The sequence below is a fragment of the Balearica regulorum genome, chromosome 12, assembly GCF_011004875.1.
Source record: "Balearica regulorum gibbericeps isolate bBalReg1 chromosome 12, bBalReg1.pri, whole genome shotgun sequence".
NCBI classification, from domain to species: Eukaryota; Metazoa; Chordata; class Aves; order Gruiformes; family Gruidae; genus Balearica; species Balearica regulorum.
Genome location: NC_046195.1, coordinates 7987790 through 8012500, shown reverse-complemented (window position 1 = coordinate 8012500; position 24711 = coordinate 7987790). Strand labels below are relative to the sequence as shown.

General features: G+C 35.7%; 1 protein-coding gene across 1 annotated transcript in view; it reads right to left on the bottom strand.

Annotated features, from left to right (window-relative positions):
• Positions 1-24711, bottom strand: part of ADAM10 (ADAM metallopeptidase domain 10) — a 51101-nt gene that overhangs the window by 24146 nt on the left and 2244 nt on the right. The window contains 3 exon segments of the mRNA XM_075765014.1: positions 1148-1306; positions 3288-3406; positions 15433-15583. Of these exon segments, the coding sequence (XP_075621129.1) occupies positions 1148-1306; positions 3288-3406; positions 15433-15583 (429 nt within the window).

The following is a 24711-nucleotide window of genomic DNA, read 5'->3' as shown; positions in this document are numbered from 1 at the left end:
GCACAGAGAAAAATGATAGTCTATAAAGCCAAATCACAACCAGAGATTTTCCTCAACTATCTTCCCATTTTTGACATTTCTTTTCACAATACAGTCTCATTATGATGTACTTTGAAAATAGTTTATAAACATATCATGGTGAGAATGGTTCAAGTCATTTCTAGTGATCTGACCCAAGACTCTTCATCGAATTACAAATGAGATTTCAAACTCAAGTCTTCTAGGCTTTGCACAATGGCCAGATGGGACAAGTTTTTAAATGAAGTTTAGTTTAAATTGATTTTTAAGCAAGATTAAAGTCCTACATAACTTGCAACACACAACTTGCTAGCTTCAATAACCAAAAGGTAATCTTAAGGTGACTCTCTGCCAACATTTACTTGGAAGGATTGAAACTTGGAATCACAACTTTATTGCAGTATTTTTCAGGTTCAGCATAAAGTTACTTAAGCATCACCTAAAACTGATTTTTATTACAGCTGAAGACTGATCATACATAAAAAGGCAGGTAGAGCACAGGAGAATTCTGATGCATCAGTTCTGAAGATGCAGAAGTATTCCATAGTACTTTCTCATCCTTCTGGGCATTTACAACTAAAGCTAGATTTCTGGGGCTATACTCCTCAAATTCAAGTAGTATACTCTGTACAATTCTATCAGCTACTGTGTACAATAGGACATATTGTGTGCCACCACATCTTCTAAATAGCTCTCCGAAGGCATCAGTGACCAATTCATGCAGGGGAAGCTTTTATTTCCCCACAAGTACCACCTTCACTAGATGTAGGTAAACAGTGACTTGAACTTTATCCTTTATTTTGCAGACCACGGGGAAGAACAATCAGTATAGAGCATTTTAAGAACGCATTTTTCAAAAGAAACATGTGTCCATTGAGTAGAAAATACACCGCTTATACATTTAAGCCTGACTGCTACGGATTTTTTAAAATGGCAGAATAAGGAAGACTCACTTTGTTTTACCATAAATCTCTTTCACGCCATAACCGTATATGAATCGCTTCAGGACAGCATGATTCGCAGTGTCGCATGCAAGCCCAAGTCTCATTTGATGCTTACAAATGGCTTATTTTTTTTATTAAATGTCAAAAACTGTATTTCATCTGTAGCACAAAATGGAAGTACTCACTGATATCGTCTTCATGATAAATGACAGAGTGGAACGGTAGAGTTTTGTCCTTAATATATCTCTCTGCTGGCTCAATATAAAAGGTCCCACTGTGAGTTTGGATGAATCCTTCAAATTTTCCGTCAATAACAGACCCATGGCTAAGACTTCCCTGCTCACCTGTTAAGGGAAAAAGTGCATTAGTTTTCTAAATACCTTTCTAAAAGGTTTCAGTCCTGTGCAAATTTCAAGTATATGTACTACCCACAGTGTTAAGCAGACAATGCTAAAGTCTGATGCTCGCGTAATTATCCTGATCACGCACCAGTTCCCAACTGCTAAAAACCTATACAAATTACACAGTAATAAGATTCTGGACAACAGTCGTAAGACATTCTTGCGGAAAGTTTGTGTCTGAATGTTTAAGACTAAGATATTCAACAGTAAGACATACAGTTATCCCAAAATCAGAGATACTAAGTTCAATAGCTTCCTAACCAGGTGCATAGATGACATGTTTAAAAAAGCAGATAATGGAGAATTCAACTCTGTATTTTAAAGCTGTAACATATACAGCATGTAATCCTATATTCAAGTCCTGTCCTTATACATCTGTTCATACAATTACAAAAAAAAATAAAAATCAGAGTGTATACTGAATTTTGAGAGCTTTCAAAGAAAGATTTTCCTATATTCAGGACATCCCTTTTTCTATTCAAGCATAAGCCTCTTAAAACTGTAGCTAGGTTTAAATATGGGATGGAGTGAATTTGTATTTGAAACAGTCACAATCTGGAAAAGTACAACTGTCAAAGTTTAATCATTGACAGCTACAGTATGCAGCATCCCCAACACGTCTGTTCCATGAAAAGGATAAAAGATTGCTAAAAAAATGTTTTTATACTCCTCCATTGAGGAGGGTTTAGAATCACACTATCAAATTATCAGAATGTACTCATTCTTATCACTAACCAGCACTAATTTCTAATTAACAATTACCAAGAGTTTTATAAAGCTCATATAAAGTACTGAAATTTAGAAAAAGTATCTTGAAGGTATACCATACAACTCTTGAGAGAACACTAAAAAGTAGAAATAGGCTTTGTACAACACTAATTCTTAGACATTTGTAAGTGATCCCAGATTTACTTCAGAGTATATTCTATTAGAATATGCATTAATATTCCGAACTTATAAACCATGTATCTTTGGAAATTTCAGAGTACTGGGAAGGAAGACTCTTGGTCTGAATGGAAATCAAGAACCAACAGCAAAACGGTTTGTTTATTCAATGCTAACTTTGTTCATGATCTTCATGATCAGTACAAAGTTGAGTTGAATAAGAAAGATAAAGAGGATTAAAAGAAAACATACAGTAAGCCCCATGAGTAGGTTCATGTGGATCCTTTAATCTCATCCCTCAACAATAAGGAAAGAACCAAAAGCTTTTCTGAAATAATTTCACAAAATAAGAAAAAAACCACAACAGAAGATTCCACATACCTTAAAAGTCCTCCCACCTACTTAAGTCAACTGGTAAATTGGTCTACCTAGATGCATATAAAGTACTAAGCGTGTATGCTTATTTTCACAGTTTAAAACACTCGCTTCAACACTGCAAGACATTATTAATAAGGATTTTCACGAAGCAGATTCCTTTCACAACCAAACAGACTGTATAGAGAGGGACACAGTAAGTCTTAATCCTTCTCTTCTTTTCATCTGCTTTTAGTTAATTCCTTAATTCTCCTTCCTTTTTAATCAATTTTATCTTTTGTATTTACTGAAATTGGGTATATCACCCTTAGTAATGGTAGCTCTACATTCCTTAAATTCCTTTAAACTAAGAACCTGATTTTTTTTTAATGAAGATAACTTTTTCCTTTTTCTTTTTTTAAGTGCATCAGACTTCTATGAAGTGTATGTTCATAAATAGAGTTGAACTTCAGGTTCCATGGATATGAAAATTATTAGGTAAAATACTCATTTGCTAAGTGTGACCCTTATATGAAAACAAAAGCAGATGGAGTTTAGATGCATTATTAAAATTTAATAATGAAGATAAACTAATCATACAGATATTCATTTTCTGCATGTACTACTAAAAAGCCACCAGTTTAAAGTGACAGCACTTTAATCCATTTTGCAGTATTGTACTTACCATAAATGTGTCCAGTGTAAATATGGGAGGTATCATAATCAATTACTTGGTTTGATATTTCTACTTTAAAGTCATCACTAAAAAGAGATGTATCTCTCTTCATTCGAAGGTTGAAGTGTCTAAAGTGATTAAAACAAGATGGTAAATTCGCTTTGAGCTTCAATTACCAGAGCACTAAGTAAAGTACTTCTAACCAACATTTTTGTACAAACAATTTGCAGACCCTGTAAAGTTTATCTATAGAAAATGTTTATACTGTACAAGAATTAGACCATAGCCTAGAAGGATCTTCTTAAGCAAGATTATTTGGATGCTTTTGATATAAAGTAGCTAACTTTACAAGACTTAAGCCGGAAAACAGGGTTAGACTTTAATGCATAAATCTAAAATGTTGACTTTGACTATACACTTGTTCCCATTCCTCCAGAAGACACAGACATAGCTTAAGGGAAAAAGCAACTAACTGGTTGAGTTACATGCACAACTATGTAAACACCTCTCCTTGTTGAATGATCTTGTTCAAATTACAACACTACATTCTTTGATACAAATCCTACTGCAAATCTTTATATGAAACATACTACATTTTCTTTGTACAAAAACAGAAGTTTGATTCAGTGAAGTCAAACAACATAACTGAAGTGTTTTAAAATGCCTGACATTATATGAATTCATATCTTTGACAACTGTTAGCTTGCTTCAGAATTTCATTTGGTATGCTCTTAAATTTTCTATAAACCCATTGTGCAAACACAGATCAGTGAAGTTCTTGAAATTTCAGTCATTCCAATTTTACTCCTGATTTTCTTCCTATATTTTTTCTCTTTCTGCACAATCACGAAGTTGAAGGAATATTATAGTTATGTCACCAATTTGTTACACAAAAAGTAAGCTGACTACGTCAGTGTCAATCTTCAGCAAAAGTGACCAGTCTCTCAGTACACACAGCATACTAATAGACCTGACTTTCCATAGTGAAAGCTAATATCCATTTGTGCTAATTGTCTCAGTTATTTTGCTGGTAAGTGCCACAGCATAAAGCTGATTAAATCTAACTACTTTTTAGTACATATACAAAATATATCTTATATAAGATATGACACATTATATAAGATATAGAATAAGATATATAATATATAAGCATATACAAAATATATCTTCACTCTTCACTTGCACATTAAATAATATGACACTACAGTTACAAGTATTTTGTAACAACCTGAGATGCAAAATTCAAGATCAAAGAAAGAAAGCCATGTCTACACTTAAAACCCGGTAAGGTCTCTAGTGACTCATGCTAACTACTCTAATGCAAACAGTATTTCACAATCAAACTATCTTTATTTATTATTGTTGCCACAGTGTTAATAAAACTTCCAAGCAAGCATTCTCCTGTGGTGATGCATTAGGGGTATCTACTACAAGGTTATGAAATTCTGAGATGTGGCTGGTAGATGGGGTAGGTTAAACTTCAGCAATTCCCTGTGACACTTGGGCTTTGTGCCAAGCCAACCAGCGCTCGTATTATAGTTTCAGTATGGATGTATTTTATGAGGGCAGATTCTCCTGTTAAAGAGGAAGAAACAGTTCACTGTACAGATGTGCTTGAGTTTGGAGTCACCAAAGAACGCACACCAGCTAGCAGTTAGTAGCTGTCCACACACAGAAAGGAATGATTTATGATAGCTAGCTAGTATTTATAATATCATGTAGAGACAAAAGAAAAAAGAATTCTTCAAGTTAGTCTCTTTACTAGCTCTGTAAAACTGTCTTTTGGTAACAGAGAGGTTCATGAGGATGAGGAGATAACATGAACAAGCAACACAGAAAAACATCATAGGACAGAATGCTACAAGATTATGCAATACATTTTTCTAGAAAAAAAAAGAAAAAAGGGATTTTAAGCCACCTTGTGTGGTTCTTCTGGGCAGAAGTTAGAAATGAACAGGCAGAAGAAGAAAAAAAAAAATAAGACCAGCACTGATAAGAATTTGAAGAACTTCATTCAAGTACTTCAAGAAATTCTACTCACTTTGGTTGAGATACACTGTTCAAGGTGTTATACAGATTTGAAGTCCATTTCAGTTTGAGTTTTCCCTGTGACTGAACTCTCCAGAGCTACTGAGGATGGATCAGACTCTCTTCAAGTGCATCTGAACTGAAGTTAAATGACAAGATATCCGGGATACCTTAGAACAGGTCTCCTTCCTTCCCTAATTTGATAGAAAACTTCTTACCGTAAGCTGTCTGTAATTCTGTCTGTGACGAACTGAAGTATCTACTTATCCCAGCAAGAGCACCTATTACAGCTAAAATTACTTTTTCCTGGTGAAAAAAGGTTTTCTGAAAAAACAACTCAATCTATATAGCACTTTTCTCTCAGAAGTACAAAAAAGTTTCTTAAAAATTAGATTTTTTTCTAGTTGTATTCAAATAAAGTTTCAAATAAAATTGAGGAGCAATTATTATCTCTAACACTCAACTACATCAGCAATTTCTTTATCATTTTGAAGAACACTCTGTAAGACAAAGCAGGACTTCTCATATACTAACTCCCATATATGTCAGCAGAGCGGGGAAAAAAAATGGACTTTATCTCAGAATGAAAATGAGTAATTTACCAAGTTCAGCCTAAAATAACAGCAAGTAAATAGATGAACTAGCCCTAGGCCTCAGTTGTGAAGCCATCCAGGGAGGGTATCCTTTCCTCAACTGCCGAGTCATTTACATACTCATCCTTACAAATTCGTGTGACATTCGGCATTACGCTTCTGGACTACCACTGTTAACTATCATCTAATCACGCTTTAGGGTCAGTTTTGAGTTTTGTGCTTTTGGAGGGGCAAGGGGAAGCTCAGTAGAGTCTATCAAAGCTAGGAATGGTTCTTCCTCCTGGGCAGGGTACCCTTCCATCAATATTACCCTGTATGCCATTTCAGAATGGACTGTTAGAAGTTATATGTACCAAATAAAAAGTTTCACTAGTTTTAAAATTAAGAAGCCTCTATTTATTCTCCTTTCACTTTCCTCCTCTTCCTACTTTCCTGCCCAACACTACAAATTCTGACCCACACTGTTTATTATCTATTTATTGATAAAATTAGTTCTATTTGCAGGATTAGAGAACTATTTCAAATACAAAATAATGCAACTGTGTTTCACAATAACAATTCTCTGACCATTTGATTTCTTAATTTAGTTAAACTATTAGATAACCTGAATGTGTCTCAGCTATTTTTAAACAGGTCTTTTCTTGGGCAAACATGCTTGATGGGAACAGGATTATCTGTCTAGACTGTTCACCCTTTTACTAATGAAAAAATGAAGAGACAAAACTTTCTTTAGTTCTTCCCAAACAAAAAAGGGAGGAGGAAAGACAGGCAATTTGGGGGTGGGAGCAGTGAGAAACAAGCATCTATTCAACTTCAACAAATCACCAAACTTTAAACCATGGTAATTATAAACCCCCATGTATTACATGAAACCTGCAGTGGAGAAAGTCAATTCCATTTTTATGGCTACGCAGAGGCATCTTACAGTACTACTAACAAGTGTCAATGAAATTAACTGCACTGAAAAGATGCTAGCTTATAGGTGGGGAGACTCCAGATTGTAATGACTGATTCAAACAAATAGATAGTTGGCAGGGACCCTCCCCCCAAAAAATCTAGTTCAGCATCCTAATTTGTCAGTAACAAACTTCCAAAGACCCTATAAAATTCATTTCAGTATCTCACCCAATATAGAAGTTTCCTAACATTTACTCTAAATTTCTTCAAAGCTAGCATTTCTTCCCCTTTCTTGAAAGGAATATAAGCTAGTCACTATCCTTCTCAAAATGATGTGGAAGAGAATGCATCTCAGTTTTTTTTCCTGGCTCTAGAACACATTTAAATCAATTAAGACCTAGTTTTGACCTTGCTTATTTGTTACTGCTTCTGTCTTACATGTATCTGAAAACTGATATGGTAACAAGCCATTACTTGGTTACTGTATGGTTGCTCATTTGGTTGAAGACAGAATTTTTGGTAAAACTGTTTATAATGTTATATATTCTGCTTTGATAATAAACTACATCTTACTTGTTAATGGCAGTATCCTAAAGACTATCAAGACGTAAGGTTTTTTTATTTCGCTTTAGCTTACCTCAGGGAGATTATGTCAGATTTGCATGTATGTAGCATAGCAACTCAGTGATAATCAAAGGAAAAAATAGTTGAGAGCACCATGCTTAGCTAAAACCCAGTAGCTTCCCATGGGCTCAAGTTATGTCAATCCTATGCTCGAATCACAGAGCAAGTACTTTAAAAAAAAAAAGCTGTGTGTATACACTGACAGCACTTGGTAAAATGAACATACAGGTATACATGTATTACTGCTTAATCTATTATTCCATTTCTTTTTAGTATGAGTTACCTTCTAAGATCAGTGATTTTGCCATGATGGAATGTCCAATATATTGGGACACTGGTAGTAAGTCTGCAGACTTTTCCAGAACTGGCAAAAAGAGCTATTATCAGTGGTGTGCGAAAGGGCACTTGGTGCTTTCCCTTTCCTACCTTTCCTCTGCCAAACTGGTGTAACCAGTGGCAGGCTGAGCAGGCAGAATCACCCAGTGACAGAGGAGATTTTAAAAAAAAAAAAAAAAAAAAAAAAGGAGATGGAGGAGTTACCCCACAGCTGGAAGAAGTGGCTGGGATAAGGAAATAGAAGGTGATGGGTTAGCGGCAGTATGGAATGTGACTCTAGTACAAAGAGAGTCCATTTGAGTTTATACTCTTTTCTTCTCAGTGGGAACCAGAAAAATCTTTGCAGCTGTGCCTCCATGAGCCTCCTCACAAGTCAGGATCCTGAAGATACTACTCTGCTTGAGGTGCAAGTCTTTTATCCTTATTTTTCCCAGTCAAAGACTATCTTCTCTGAAAAATGGAAGGAGATCTATAAATGGAAGGGGAGAATAATTTGAGCCCTTCTTTCTAACTGCTTCCACATGAGGCATCCCAAAATCTAAACTTGGTTACCACAGACTGTCAGACTCATTCCAACCCTGACCTATGTTAAATAGAAGACAGCTTAACAACTTAATGCTAGGTTTAAACTATTCATAAGCTAAGTCTACAGAACCATGACACTCATGGACATTATTATTTTTTATACCATTTTCACTTACTATTAAACCCACACAACATATTCCATCATCATTTAACTGACAATTCCCATGGTACTGCTACTGACACTAAAGAAAACATCTTTGAAACAGCACATGACAGGGTCTCCACGTTTATAATTTTTTCTATTACCCACCTAGATGCAGATAGAGAATATCATCCTCTAGTAAGTATTTATCTAAAATCAATTTCCACAGCGTTGCAACGCTCAGCAATCCCAGGTACAATGCTTGCAGTTCATGTTTGCTTTCCATCCATACCTCTAGGGTGGCACTTGTGATTGTTCAGAGATTTCTTCCCTGACCTTCAGAAGTCAGACTTGCTAAGCTTGTTATTCCAGAAGAACACAACTGAGGATGCAGCCTTCATCCTAAACAATTTGCCACTGATTATTCTTGATATGCATAGCTGCAAACACATAAGCTAGCTCAGATAACAGAAACCATCCAAGTAGAATTACAAGTAGTTACATGTTGGTTAATTTACACTCTAAGTCAGTCAGTCAAGTCTCTCTGTCCTGAAAAGTATGGTGTGCAGATTTTAAGAGCAGAATAGTCTTCATCCAGGGTTGATTTTTTTTTATCCTTTCAGTAAAACTTCTTTGGAAAGTGCAGATTCTGTTACTTGGTTTCCTGTTTATGCAAAATAACCTTCTCATTGGTATTTACATAAAGTTGAATACAGTGCCATGTTCTAGCATAATTCAAAAACATGAGATCAAAAAAAGAAAACAGGCAAGGATATACTAGAATAAAATCACAAGGTATCAAAGTTACTACATTAATTCAAACCAAGAAACTAGTCTAGAAAGCAATTTTCTTAGTGAAACAGAGACTGGAAAGAAATGTGCTAACTGATAATATGAATACATACAAAGCACTTAGCTTAAGTACTTTCATTTAAGTCTACTGTTTTTCATTTTAAGAACATGGCTATGTCTACTAAAGTTTGTTGGCCAAGAAGCAAACTTCTAAAGCACTAATACTAATTTTAGCAGCATGGCTGGGAAACCCCATGCCTCAGCTGGGCAGTCTCACCAGTCCGATACCACTGTACCAGGCATTTCCTAGACAAACACAAGCAAAAGACTAAATGCCTTTTTTCCTGAGGGCTACACATATTCCAGCTCACTGTATTTAAACACGTAAAATGCAAAGCATTTAACCCACAGATCCAGCCTCGAAAGTATTTTTTCCATTAACTTTATTTTTAAAATGAGCAAGAACTCAGGCCCCTGCTTCCCAACTCTCTGCAAGATAAAACTGCTTTATGTACAAGCACCAACATAGGAGGTGCTTTTTTTTTGTCACTTGAAAGCACTGATAGGCCCTTTAGCTGTCAAATTATTTTAAGTAATAATAACCAAGACTTGATGTCCACTGGACTTGCCACATTAGGCATATCCACTCTATTAGCCTTTTTATACAGAACCATGAAGACAAAAAAATTCTTCTCCTTCCTCTCCTCCCCATACAAACCCAAGAAGGACAGAATAATAAGCTTTTTCTAAACTTCCTCCCCTCCAAAATCCACCTATTGTTGTAGTTCTAAAGTTAGCATACATCCAGCTCTGCTGTCTTTTGGATACATAGGGGTATGTCCTTGAAGTGACGCAGAACAGCAGGCAAGAACATTCTGGTGAATAAGAAAATAAGAGAAATAAAATGTCTTATGGTCACCAAAAATCACTACAGATGACCAGTATCACTGATTTTTAATACAGTGGAAGCAAAGCTTCATCATTAGTTAGAAGGTATTCTAGTTTCTGACTATCATAAGTGAAACCTCTGCAAGCATTTATGCAGACCGATCTAAAAAATGTAATAGTCTATTATATTGTGGAGCACAGCGGAATAAAGTACTTTCGAGTCCAAGTGAACTGTATAAGGTGGTTGATGCTGAAGAATAGGTTATTCTAGTTGCACCAACTGACATAATCATTTAATATTTATATGATTTTAACCGTATACTGAGTTAGTTTTTAAGATTTGAATATGCTGGGCTAAAAGAATCTTGATTTGGCAGCTGTGACTTGTAAGCCCAAATTAATACATGGCAAAACATTTTTATTAGTGAAGCCCATATTTTTAAACTATGTCAGATTTTACAGAACAACCTAACAATATTCAACAAGTGAATGCTGTAATATTCACAAGCAGAATCGTACAAAAAGTCATTTGAATGGCTTACAAAGAAGGGATGTTGCAAGCATTTTCAGTAACAGTTTTCCTATTATAAGGTTCATGTATAGACTATATATTCCAACAAACATGTCTGAATGTAACAACTTACAGTATTTTTTTTTAAATAAAATTTTAAGTAAAAATCTAAGGAAAACTGTAGCTAAACTGCAAAACATCTGAAAGAAGTTCTCAATGTATCTTTAATTTAGTAATAAGCAAGTGTTATGTGTTCAAGTACCACTTGAAAATTCAACTGTTGACTCAAGTTGTGCTTGGGAAAGTTGCCTACAAGAGTCATCAACTAATGCAGGAGAAAGAATGGCAGTGGGTGTGGATGGGTGATTAACAGGACAAATTAAGAAAAAATTAGAAAGTGTAAGTTATTAGGAATGCATTAAGTAAAAGAGCTGACTGTCAGTATAGTTAAACACTACATAGATGCAGTTCCTGTATTCTTCTGAAGGCAACAGGGTCTCACAGGAATTCACAGTTTTGTCATTAGGTAAAAAGGTATAGTTCAGAGAACGTCAGATGTCAGGCAAGTTTTTCAAGCTCTGTCCTCAAAATGAAATCACTGGGAATGAAGTATCCAGTATATTTCTGACATTCTACAGTTGACAGGAATTCAGTTTAAGATGTTCTATGATTAATATATTGCAAATGTTTATACTGAAAGAGTGAAGAAAACAACTTTCCAACTTCTCTGAACGGGAAGGATTGTGTTCAGTAAGTGAACAAGTGCAAGTACACATTTTGTGACTAAGTCAAAACTGGATATAAAATACAATATCAGTTTTAGTGATCTCCCAACTTCATTTTCAAAACTACTCACATTACTTTGACATGCAAGAGAAAGTTATGCCATATTAAATTCCTTTGCTGTACCTCAAGGCGGTGCCAAAGGCATTTCTCTTCTATGAATCATTTCATGTGTTTTGGGGTTGGTTTTGTGGGGGTTTTTTGGCTGAGGGTGGGGCTCGTGGAGTGGGTTCAAAAGCTACTTTAACATTAACCAAGTAAGTTCCTGGTATAACACTGTGCATTCATTACCTTTTTATGAACCTTCCCTGGACTCAAAGGGCACCTTAAATCGACTCACACTAAAACACTCAGTATAAACCAGCAAGTAGAAGAGCTATGATACATAACCAGGATTCTTTTAAAACTTCATATTCCTTCCAATTTGAAGTATTTTAGAAATGAGTATATTTTGCACCACTGGTGAAAAAATAATGTCAACTCATCTAAACTACATGGTTTATGATTCCAAAAAATTAATAGGTATCCATAGCTTAGTTTCAGCAATTTTAACAGCCCTATTAAGCTAGTGTTTCAGCATTGAATAGTGGCTGGTTTGGTTTAATTCATTACATCTGCCATAACAAGTTGTATTTTAGATTACCCAACAACAAAAATTTTGAAAAATTTCTGTTCTTAACAGTATACTGGTAGCACTTAACTTTCAGATGAAGGTTAAATAAGACACGATTTCTCAATGATGGCATGTTACACACCCATTTACAGACCTACCAACTCTGGTGTGAAAAAAAGGTAGTTTTGGGTTTAATTCTATCATTACAGTATCTATTTCATTATTAAACTGTTATGAGCCGATGGTTAAATGGTCACTTCAACTTGGTATAAATATATAATATTTCAATTTCAATTTTTTCCTTTTTCAACAAAAGGGTACTATGAAATACCATTCTTAAATCCAAACATTCTACTGAAAAGAACAGATGCTACTGACATAATCATAAAATTCTCGTAGCTGCCAGCTGTTTTCTGGACAATGAAACTAAGTTTGATGAATGCTGATCTGGCATATGCCAGCACTGCTGTTGGAAAGGGTAGTATTCCATCTTCCCTCTTATCACTTCTGCTTATTTCTACACCCTTTCTTACAGCAAGTCTGCTTATATACTGAATTGAATGACAAATTATTCTGGCTGAAAAATAACCAGCCAAATCACTTTTCCATCTTGACTGGCCACATGACCAACAGGTGCTTCCTCTGGCACAAATGGAAAGATTAAGTTTTTAAAGGTCAAACTGGTACCAGAGATACAGTGTAAGAACTGTTGTGGTCCAGCTAGCTTCATTTGCTGTTGCAAGCAGGGAATGGCAGTAAATATTAGGACAGCTTTTCCTGGCTACAGAAGACAGTCATTTCATCAGAAGCCAACTCAAAACAGAAGATTACCATTTCAGTACTCATAAGCAGCAGCTGTTCAATATCTTTATTAAGTTAAGGAGATGCAAGTTTGCAAGTTGGACAGCTATATGCCAGTAAACCACTACACCTGAACAAAGTCTTAACTAACCATTTTGCATAAGGTCATTCAAAAAAACAGGTTTAAATTTTCAGAATCTCAAATCTCATGTTGACTGAATGTCTTTAAGTTTCATTACCTGTATTTAAATACAACAGCATTTTAAGAGTCCATGAGCTAAATCTAAATAATTTAAGTATAAAAAAATTTTGCAAAGGCTTTATTTCCTACCTTAGCATAAAGTAATTAGAATTTTGATAGAAAAGTTTTAACATTGTCATTCTCAGTGATGACATACGTCACTTACAAATAGTTATTCACAATAAACTAGCTGCAACTACAAAAAGGCAATCCTATTTATGCAGTTTTTCGAACTGCTGCACACCTTCAAAGCTACTAAATAGACTGTATGAAGTAAAACATAATTCACTGGATTCTTCCTAATACACATTTAAAGAAAAATGAAAATATTTTTTAAGAACATACTCAGACCTATTAACAGGAATTTGTGGACTAAATTTACAGCTTGTCAACTACCCTCTCTTTGGCAGGAAGTGTTAGATGTATCACACAAAAATACCAAAACCCTAAATTATGGACTGGTTTGACCTTATAGTAAGTTTCCATTCAGCCTCCTCAGTTAACGATGGATTTGAACCTCAGAGCATAGGGATTTAGAATCAATTCCAGATACAAACTCCACTTTATTCATGAGGAATAGTAGCTGTTATCAAAATTTTTATAAAACTGTTTGTCTAAGGTCTGGTGTGACTAAGATCCATGAAGTAAAACAGGAAATCTTTTTCAGACCTCACTATCGTAAGTATGATTAACATTTTTATATGATAAGGATTTTCAGCCCACCTTATTAACACAGATAGCTTAGCCTGTGCAGTCTAAGAGCTCTACTTTACAGAAGAGTATTATGGAATCTTTACCAATAACAAGATGAACCTGCTCAAGTGGACTGAAATGTGGACTGCTCTCAGAAAGAATGGTCTCATCCTCCCTCCATCACCCCTTCAAGCCAAACTGATTTATTTTTTTTGCCAAATAATTTTCAGCTGGATCAGTTCCCACATCCTATTCTTGCATGGTTTTAAGAATACTAGTGCCAGCAGAAAGACGATACTGGGAACACAGTCAGGCCTGTTCCTCTCTGCAGCAGTACACACTTTGGTAAGCCTACATTAACCATCAGGCTGCAGCTTAAGTGTGGCAGCATTAGACTGAAACTGAACTTCCCTGTCTTGCAATCTTGCTGGAGATTTAATTTAAACGTGGAGAGGTTTACAATACGAGGAGCCTCTGAAACACTCTACTCTGCAGTTGTCTTTATTAGAACAATTTAATAGTGAAGACTAGAGATTGCCTGTGAAGCTACAGCAGCAATATGACTCTTCTTTAAATAATAAAATTCCCTGGACTAAAAATCACCCCAAAAAATGTGGTTTTAAGGACAGGACTTAAAATTCACAATTTGGGTTGCAGTTCTACAGCAGTTACAAATACAATGCTAACTTTCTGGGAACATGCACTGAAATTCAGTCATTATACCATACATCTCCAGTAGCAACACTTCATTCCCTGAAGAAATTACAAGCTGGCACAGAAGCAGAACACTTACTCGTAAAACAATATTCCAAACACATTCAGAAGACCTGGTTTTACCTTTGATCTATCAAACTTCCTGTATTTCTACGTATAGCTAGCAATTATTTATCAAGTTCTAATTATTTCAGTTAAAATTAATTAGAAAAGCAATGGCAGTACATATTCCTAAAATATATTAAGACAGCAGTGCTGTAAAGGAGGGAGTCCAAGAAAAAAAAGATACAAACACAAATATTTTAACTTCCTTCCTGCTTCTCCTCGGTTATATAAAAAGCAGTCAATTCTTAAATACAAAGCGATCTTCCTAAGTGAAACCCACAAATTATACTTCAGTAGCTCACACTGAATATCTAACTTTTGCACTGGATCTTACAATCACACATTAAATGCAAGTCAAAGCAAGTCCTGTAAAAGCAATTATATTTCCCCATGTAAAATAATTGCTAACTTCCACAATAGCACACAAAACAGATGACACCATTACACATGAAACGAAACACTTTTTTGGCCTATTTTGTAGTTTCAAATGCAATTTGAAAACTTACTTTTTCTCAATTAAATCTCCTTGGGCAGTTTGGCATAATTTTTGTTAAAGAAAAAAAAAGCCAAAGCTGCATTATAAACTCAGAATGAACTACCACTCTGTTCCCAGTACACTTCCATTGTTTAAGCTTCAAAGTGCATTGATAGTTACCATCAGAAGTTTGAATGAGTGATTACAAGCAACAATTTCAGACTTATACTGGACATCAGAGCAAATACTTCATAGAAACTGTAAACACTGCATTTTAGTGTATTCTAGCTAACATTAGTTTGATGACTGCAATTCACCACTTACATTTCACTATAATTAAAACACATATGAATAACATATTTAAAACAAAATACCTTTTAAAATATTACTAACCTTCCATGAGCATGAAAATCTAGGTGCAAGAACTGATCTTCATGCGATACTGCTCTTTTGGCACGCTGGTGTTTTTGGTGTAACAAATCCACATCGTAAGACAATCCTTCATAATGTCTAATGTACTTATTTAGAGGATTTCCATACTGGCCTGAAAAGAGGAAAAGAGTAAGGTTTAACATGTCTGAGAAATTACTAAGGTTACAACACCACCAGGTACGCAGATCTGTGGTGCAAAACAGTTGGTGATGAGGACCCAACTTTGACACTATACGCACTTCAGCTTTCTTTTCTCCCTCGTACACTTCATATTCATTCTACTCTGGTCCCACAAACTGAACATGCACTTGCAGTTAGAGTGCATTAGGTGGACCTTGGAAGGCATCTTCCACTTTAATTTCAATCAAAATCAGTATAGTTCATTTACTCCAAAACTACTCCACAATGCAAACTACATCATTGTAGACAGGAATGCTTGAGAGATGTTTCAGAAATGCACTCCTGATCCAAACACAAGAAGTGCAACAGCTGAACATCTTTCTTCTGGTTCCCTAGAGGAATTGTACTTCCAGCTTTACTCTGCACTCGTAACACCAAAGTAGCTGCTCAGAATGTTCATATTCCACATGCCAAATATCCAGAAAAACTAAGGGCAAATCATGCCACCTAGCAACACAACATTTGGATCACATGGAATGTTCTATCACATGGAAAAGTTTTTTTTAAAGCTGTGTCTCCAAAGACATAGATTCAGTTTGGTCTATTTTGAATACTTCCTTCTAAGGTAATATTTCTGATCCGCATTAAGAGTGCATGACAAAACAGGGAAAGATTTTGGTCCTCCCATCCTGATGGAGGAAGGGACATGCAGAACTGATCAGAGGCACTAGCATTTGATAGCTCTTCATAGATCTATAAGTACAGAGGACCACAATATATGCTCTGTGTTTACATTAGACATTTTACTATAACAGTATTTTTCACTCCAAGATTATTATTAGTAGGTCAATAACAGAATAGAAAACTCCTTGTGCTGCCCAGACACCTGGCACATACACTGCTAAGAGGTACTTCTGCCTACCAAACAGTCAACAGGACAGCAATCATAAGAACTGAAACTAAAAAAAGTTACCATAGCATTATTTTCCTCCAGACAAGGAGCCACTATGTCCATTACAGACATTTGGTTAATTTTGGTCACTTCTAAGAACAGAGTTTTCAGCCAGGATTCACCTTCTCATTAGTTAATATATACCAAGCAATCACAGAAATGTATGCACAATAAATTGACAGTACAGCATATATTTCACAAGAAGTACATTTTCATATCCTGACCACCACCAAGGTCTCCATCCCCTGCCTCTGCACATTTAATACTGATACTCTTCGCAAGTGTTAGCACGTTTTTGTATCAAGAACCAGCACTAGAACACTACGCATGAAAAATACTTCATCTACTTGCCAAAAGCAAACACAGATGTTGTGGAAGGAATTTTTAAGATCAAGTTATTCAGTAACTGTGATCAGAGATCAAAAAGAGATAGATGTTCCAACAGTAGAAAATAATGTGGAGAAAAAAACAAACAACAACAAAAACCCCCAAACCCCAAAACACAACTTGTGATGCAAATCATTGTGTCTTTGCAATGGAAGTAGTACACACTATGCTTTACATACACAGTGAAAAATAGTTGTTAAACAGTTTCTATTTAAAATATCCAATCATAAGGAATTAATATAGATATTTATACTATATAATCTACAGTCAAGAGTGAGATAATTTCAGTGGTTCTGGTTTCAAAGACAAATTATGTATGACCCAAATTATGTCATGTTTCTTGATGTACTAAACATTAAAGCCAGCAAAGAATTAAAGATATTAAGTGATGTATAATGTTTCAAAACTCCAAGAAATAATTGCATGTTTTGATACATAACTTTTATCAGTAGCTAGCATGAAAACATTGACCCTGTTTGCAACAAAGCCTTGCAGTATTCTTCTATACACTTTATACAACAAACAATCAATTCCTTTCTCTTGTAACTCCATAGGAGCAACTGCTTCTGAAGAACAATCAACTATTAATTACAGAAACTACTTTGTGTATCAAATCACTCAAAGGTAAGCACCATCTCTTACAGTGTTATTATGCAAAAAGTCAAGTTTTCTTTTGAACAGCCTGTGACAGCAATATATTGCCAAATGTATTTGTAGAAGGAATATTTCAGCACTGTCAATGTTTATTAAACATTACCATATGAGTTCTTCTTTACATGACCCCTTTGATAAAGCATATTCCAAAAATTTTAGATGACGTTTCAGTAAACTATATTTTTTCTATTGAAACAAGTCGGCCCTATCTTTTTAGTTCACTGAGGTGCAATGTGATGATACAAAGACAAACTGAGTTCAGTATATGTATCATCATAATTTTTACTAGCTGTAACACATCATCTTTCACAAAAAGGACACAAATTCAACTGTCAGTCACTTCATTTATGAAGTGACAGAGCTGATGTAAAACCTGAATTGTCTGTGGAAGGCTGCTGTATACAAACACAATCTTAACTACACTAAGAACATGAAATTAGAATACAGAACATGCAAGTTGCTGGTTTTCCAGTTCCAGGATGAATCAGTAATCTTCAAACATATCCTAATGAAAACTGTAAGATTTGTTTCCATATCATAGGAACTGCATTTCATAGTACTTACCACTACATTCTGAAAGTTGGGCAACCACAATCGATGGTATAATGCACCAGTTTCTGCCTCAAGGACACAAAAACCTTTTTATTTTTCCTTTTCCGCTTTGTAACTTTTTTTATAATTGTGTCTATGCAAGTGTTTGCCCCATTGTTCCTGGCTCCTCACCTAGCTTCAAAGCCCTTCTTCCTCAACCTCTTCCTTAAGGAAGGGAACAAATTATTCAGTTTATGCTTGATTTTTCAAGAACCTCACTTGGGCTATCATCTTTTTTTTTTCCCCCCTGAAGTGCAGCATTTGAGAGATCAAGTAGAAAGTAAAATTGCTGGTTTTCTCCAGAATTCTTAAATCTGCAAGGAAAAACAGGATCTTTCATCATCAGTTTAACCTCAGACCAACCTAAATGTGAGAATTCTGAAGTGTCATGAAATATTTATCTTCAGTTATCTATACTGACAAGGTCCAGGGAGGCCCAATGAGACAAGTGCATCTCAAAGCTTTGCCTCATTAGTGTTACATTTTCACAAAGAAAAAAAATAAATTCGTTATTGAACTAAAAAATGCAATTTTGTAAGCAAAAATACAAATTTACCTTTCCCTGTATTTATTGTCATTGGGGTCGTCTTTAATATCATAAATTTCTCACTGCCTCTGTTTCTTTTCAAGGGATTAGAGTGTCTGATCACCGGTAAGCTCAATGAGCAACACAAAAGATGACTAAGTAAATTAGCACTTCCAAATGCATTGGTTGCATTTAGTAGCAATGTGCACAAGATGATATTGCCATATCTTCTTAAAATTCAAGTAATGATATACTGCACACAAACCGCATTCAAATTTCCTTACAGTACTGCAGGCTTCTGCAAATGTTGACTCTTCATCCTGGGCTGCAAATACAGTTCAATAACAAAACTTCATTCTAAATTCCCCTTGCTCTTAGTCTCAAAATACACATCCATTCTCATCCAGCTTTCCAGAAGCCTCTTAGGTGTCTTAAACATTTACAAAATGTGTGATTTAATCAAGTCTACACGAATTCTAATCCAAATAAGACACAGGATGAAGCCAAAGTTTCAGCAAGCAGCATGAGGAATTTTGAGGGTGAAGGATGTTTTCCCCGGCTGATGTTTCTCTAATCACTTCCAACATAATCGCACAAAATGAAGCGGAAACACCTCCTACGGCCCAAGAACTTCTATCAACCAAACAAGATTAGCCCAACTCCACATGTTATATCAAACTGATGCACAAGATACATTAGCCTGACTACAAGTATGTGCTTTCCAATTCCAGGTATATGACCCAAAAGAGTCAACATTAAAGAAAGCAAGTGTCAAAATTAACTGACATAAGCTAAAACTTAGCTAAAGTTTTAATTTTAAAATTAACCTAAATCTAGAATATGACACTAATAACTCACTTTATAAAAACTTTATCAAAACTAAGAAGCTAGTACACTGCAGAATGTGTAAACTATGCTCCATAATCCCAAGACTATTTAAGAATTTAAATCATCTTCAACTTTTCTGTGGTAGGAGGCTTCTAATAATGCATTCCTTAAACTGTTATAGGCCATTCTTTTCCTCAGTATTGCAAGGTAATCTTTGAACAGCTTCAGACACCCAGAAAAAAGTTTTAGAGCATGACAACTTACTGAAGACCCAATAACACTTTGCACCTGATCCAAGTGTCATGACCATGTAGAAAACTGATAGACTGCACTCAACTGAGTCACAAAGAACAGTTTTTAAGTCCTAACTATTGTGACAAGACACAAAAAGACTACTGACGTTAAAAAGCCTTATAACTGGTCTGTCTGCTAAGCAAAAGCAGAGAGGGTTTTAAGTAAATCCACTTTTTCTTAACCAAAACGTATACAATTTCTGTGATCACATACGGAAACAATGCTATTTCTTTTCCCTTTCTTCAAAACTTAAAGAACTCCTTATGTTTTAAGTACTCTCATAGTGAACACTTAACACAAACACTCTTGCTGCTCTTCTGTTCCTAAACCAAAGCAGATGCGTATCACCCAGCATAAGTTTATGCTATTTCATAGCTTTTCTAAAAAGAGACTTCAGACAGTGTTGAAAATCAAGGTTTCAAAATTACGTTTACTTTCACTTCCCACAAGCATGTATAGTGTTAACATTGCATAGTGTTCAAAGTCTGCAACTGATACACAATCTCATTCTAATAAAACCTGCTGCATATCAAAAGTGATGATCTTCTTCACAAAGGTAGCTTAATAAGTAACTCAACCTTGGTAACACAAGAATTTACAGGATCCTGTGGCAAGAGTTTGTTAAAGTGGAAAGAAGACTTTACTGAGGTACATGAGGCAGGTACTGCTAGGTCCAGTTTTCTAATTAGAAGATTCTGCATTGAAAATGAAGAAGTCTATCACAGAATCTGAGATTAGTGCACCCCAAGAAATCATTACAATAGCACGCACACAGATCTCAACCTCTGTGACAAACTACTGTCGTTATTTTGTTGTCACTGAAAAACTATTTTTTTTTTTTTTAATAGGGACTGCAAAACAAAGATCTTTTCAAATGAGAATATGATCAGGAAGCCTGCAGCAAGGAACACTGAAGCATGACCATTAGGATATAGTTTAAGGGAGCTGCTCCACAAATTTCATGTATCATGTTGCCATCAACCAAACATCAAAGATGGCATGATGTCTTTCTAGGCAACCTAGTGGAATAACATTATACTTCACCTAAATACTAAACAAGCAGGCAGGAATGCTTTAGGATACAGATATCAGAGTGACAAGAGTGTCAAGAGCATGACTTTTGAACCTGACAGAATAGTCTTCTAAAGACTTGCTAAACTAGATGTGGCATTTCCTAGCATAAAAACCCTCCAAGAATTAAGCTTTATTCTCACAGGCTTAAAACTAAATACAAGGAAGGTCTTTAAACAGAGTTAGGCAGAGCATTTAGACACATGTCTCAAGGTGACAGTCCCTGTGAAAGATTTTTGTGTATGACAGTCTACAGCTCTTCAGCATCCCTAGAGAGTCATAAAGAAAGCATCTACGGTTGCCTTTCTGAACGGACACAAATCCCACTGGGCACGTAGGGAGTCCGAGACATACATTCTCACGTTCTAACTACGCTTAGGCAAAGGGTAAAATGTATCACCTGTGGGATTTTAGCTCTAAGCTTCCTGGCACACCTTGAATAGCTACATATAACACTTGTTTGGTGGTCTATGCTAAATGATTTGCTGTTCAGTTCATTCATCATGGTTATTTTCCCAGAGAAGACTATCAAGACTTTCCCTTCACCCCCAGACAAAACCTTCCCAGTCTGAGTGAAACAGTGTCTGCAGCACAGGAAATGGGTTAGGGAACACTTAAGCCAATTGGATATACAGAAGTCCAGGGGATCAGATGGGATGCATCCAAGGGTGCTGAGGGAGCTGGCTGATGCCATTTTGAGGCTTTCTATCACCTTTTTGAAAGGTTATGGTGATGAGGGGGGGATCCTGACAACTGGATGACAAATATTATCCCTATCTTCAAGGAGGGGAACCAGGAGATCTACATGCTCATCAGACTAACCGCAGTATCTGGGAAGATTATGGAGGAAATCCTCATAGAAGGTAGCTTCATGCACAGAAAGAAGACTGGTAATAAACAGTACTGCAAGTTTACCAATGTCAACATAAACATCTATTAGTCACGTTAAAAGATGACAACATTTAACTTCCCATAAGAAGATAAATCAAGTATGTACTGTTCTAAAGGGTGAAGATTATACTACGCCACTGAGATTAAGACTTGCATGACACAGGCAAATAGTTCAAATACAACTCAAGTTTGTTAGTGCGGAAAAAAAAAGCACAGAATACAACTTGATAGACTACCAGAAAATGTTCAGCAGCCGGTCTAACTTACTGGACCACTCTTTACTGCAAGTGTCATCACTTATTTACAGATTTGAAATGCCAGGATATGATAAATATCTTTAAGTGAATTATTATTATGATGATTTTAATTAAGATGACAAAGGAAGTTGTACTTCTTCAAGCTGTTTTCAATGTAGAGTTTCTCTTAAGATTGCTCCCTTTACATGGGACATTAAAGAGTGTACACAGTATTTAGATTTAGCACTTCTGTGTTTAAGTATATTGAAAGCAGTAATCCTACCATATACCTCCCAACTTGAATTTCACTGAAGAGTTTATTCAGGCTGCAGTTTCATAACTGCCAGCAGAAGGGCAGGTCCCGCTGCCCTTTTTCATCTGCTCCATTTCTATTCTTCCCTTGTGTTGGCACTAAAACCGATTCAGCTGAAAAATATACTTTCTCTTCCGGTCAAGTTAGTTTTTGGTGAAAGAAAAACATGTAAACAAAAAAGTCAAGTCAGGATCATTTGCCTTCACTGAAAACCTCACATTTAGGGCACAGTTAGACAGTACAGCACCACCAGTGTAAGCACTACACAGATGTACTCTTCCACCACACCTTGTGCAAGTCTCAGCTCTTCCTCCCCACTGGTTTTGGGTCTGCACGATAAACTAATGGAAGTTACATGTCTGGCACAAAGTGATTACTTTCCTGTGTTTAAATTAGCAGGTTGAAATGGCTCCTCATGAAGAAGCAGTGAAGGAGGAGAGGTGGGAATGTATAGCCAGGGCAGGACCACCAGACAGCAGCAACTCATTACAGTGGCTCTGCCATATTGCATAACTGAACCTTTAGATCCTTTTAAAAGCAAAAATAAACTGCAATCTTAGGCTCTTGGGCAATGGTATTTCCCAGTTGCTAACCACCTGATTTTATTTACTTTTAATTACCATTGGCATTTCTGAAATAACCATCTGACAGCTGCCTTTACCAGACACTGTCTCATCCAGCCATATAAAACTCGTAACATTTTTATTTTAAACCCCAGATAAATGCTGGAGGCTGAGTCCCATGCTAATGAAGCCTCGTATTCTTCTCAATTTATAGCAAGGATGCAAACTAAATCACTCAGACACTAATAGCTCCTAAACGCCTTCCCACAACTCCCCCATGTGTCCAGAAAAAAAACAGAGTTTCTCCCATGCTCACTGGGAAATAGGTGAGCATGGGAGCACCACAATATCCAGCAGCACAAGACACCAAGATACAACTTGGAAGTCCTAGTAACATAGAAGAGTGTTGTGTACCAGTGAAAACAAACAATTTGTCATAGATTTGCAATAATATTCAGTATCTGATCAGCCTAGCCAAAGCATGATCACTCTTGTTAAATACAAGCTTTTTGGGGATCTCATTCGTCCTCTTTTCGATATTTTCTACTCCCCTTTCCCTCCTTTTTTTAATTTTTTTAAGTGACCCTCAGGTAGATGGAAAGGTTCTATCAGTTATTTCCATTCCTCAAAGAACATCATTATGTATAGATAATTAAGTACTGTTTAATATACCTGCATGTATCTTCATCATATGCAACAAAGCATGCTACTAAAAGCTGCAAATAACATTGCCCAAACTAAGTACCACTTTATACATGTCAAAATTATTAGCAGCACCAGGCACTGAATAGATCCCTTAAGTCAAGCAATTCCAAGGGTATTGGCAAAAATGCCGAGATTCACCTTTTTTTTTTTAATGAAAAAAGAATTCTTAAAATTCAATGCACTATATACTAGAAGCTAAGATATATGTATCTACTTGAGATAAATTCTACACTTGCCCACTTACAAAAAAAAAATTGGTGTGGCTTTTCCTTCTCACATTATTGAAACTGTATTCACACTGACCTACTTGACCACTTGTTTTATGAAGATCATATTTATTTAGTGGTAGCAAATAAAGAAAAACATCTAAGAGAGCCCTAAAAGTGATCTAATACCAAAACCTGATCAAGCATGTGTTTCAGGGCCTGTTAAACCAAATTGCTGATAACTTGTCTTTATAAACCACACAGATGGTTATAAACCAGCATAATACAGACATTGCAGTACAAGTCATTAGCGCAGCAATGCTAGTGATCACTTTGATTGTGTTCCTTTTACATAATTAAGAATAATATAAACTACCAAAGAATAATTGTCAATCAAAACAAAGAGATTTCATTCAGGTATTAAATCACTCTAATCTTCCTCCTCAAATAAACCATCTAAGTTATGCTATACCTTAATATTTTAAAACATGGATTTTGTGATTCACACTTAACTGTGAACTAAAGTTGCAATTGGTTCTGTTAATCTATAATATATATACTTTTATATCGAAAGTATCTAAAGACTATTACAATACCATGTACAGTATAGAGGCACAAAGCCTTGTGTAATTCTGAAAGAAGAGTTCAACAAACTCAGGTATCTTATAGAAATATTTCAATCTTAGATCTGACATACAGAGAACATTATTCTTTTTTAAAGTGCAGGTTAATGGAATTTTCAAAATTTTTACTATTTAATAACTATACGGCTTAAAGCTAGACAACTTTACAGATAAGTATAACTTAGCTTCAAAATTTGTGTAAAATCAATGTGCATGAGATGCACTGTACACAAATGAAACACGGTAAAGTGTTGGGTTTTTTCAGCTGTTTCCAGTTTGC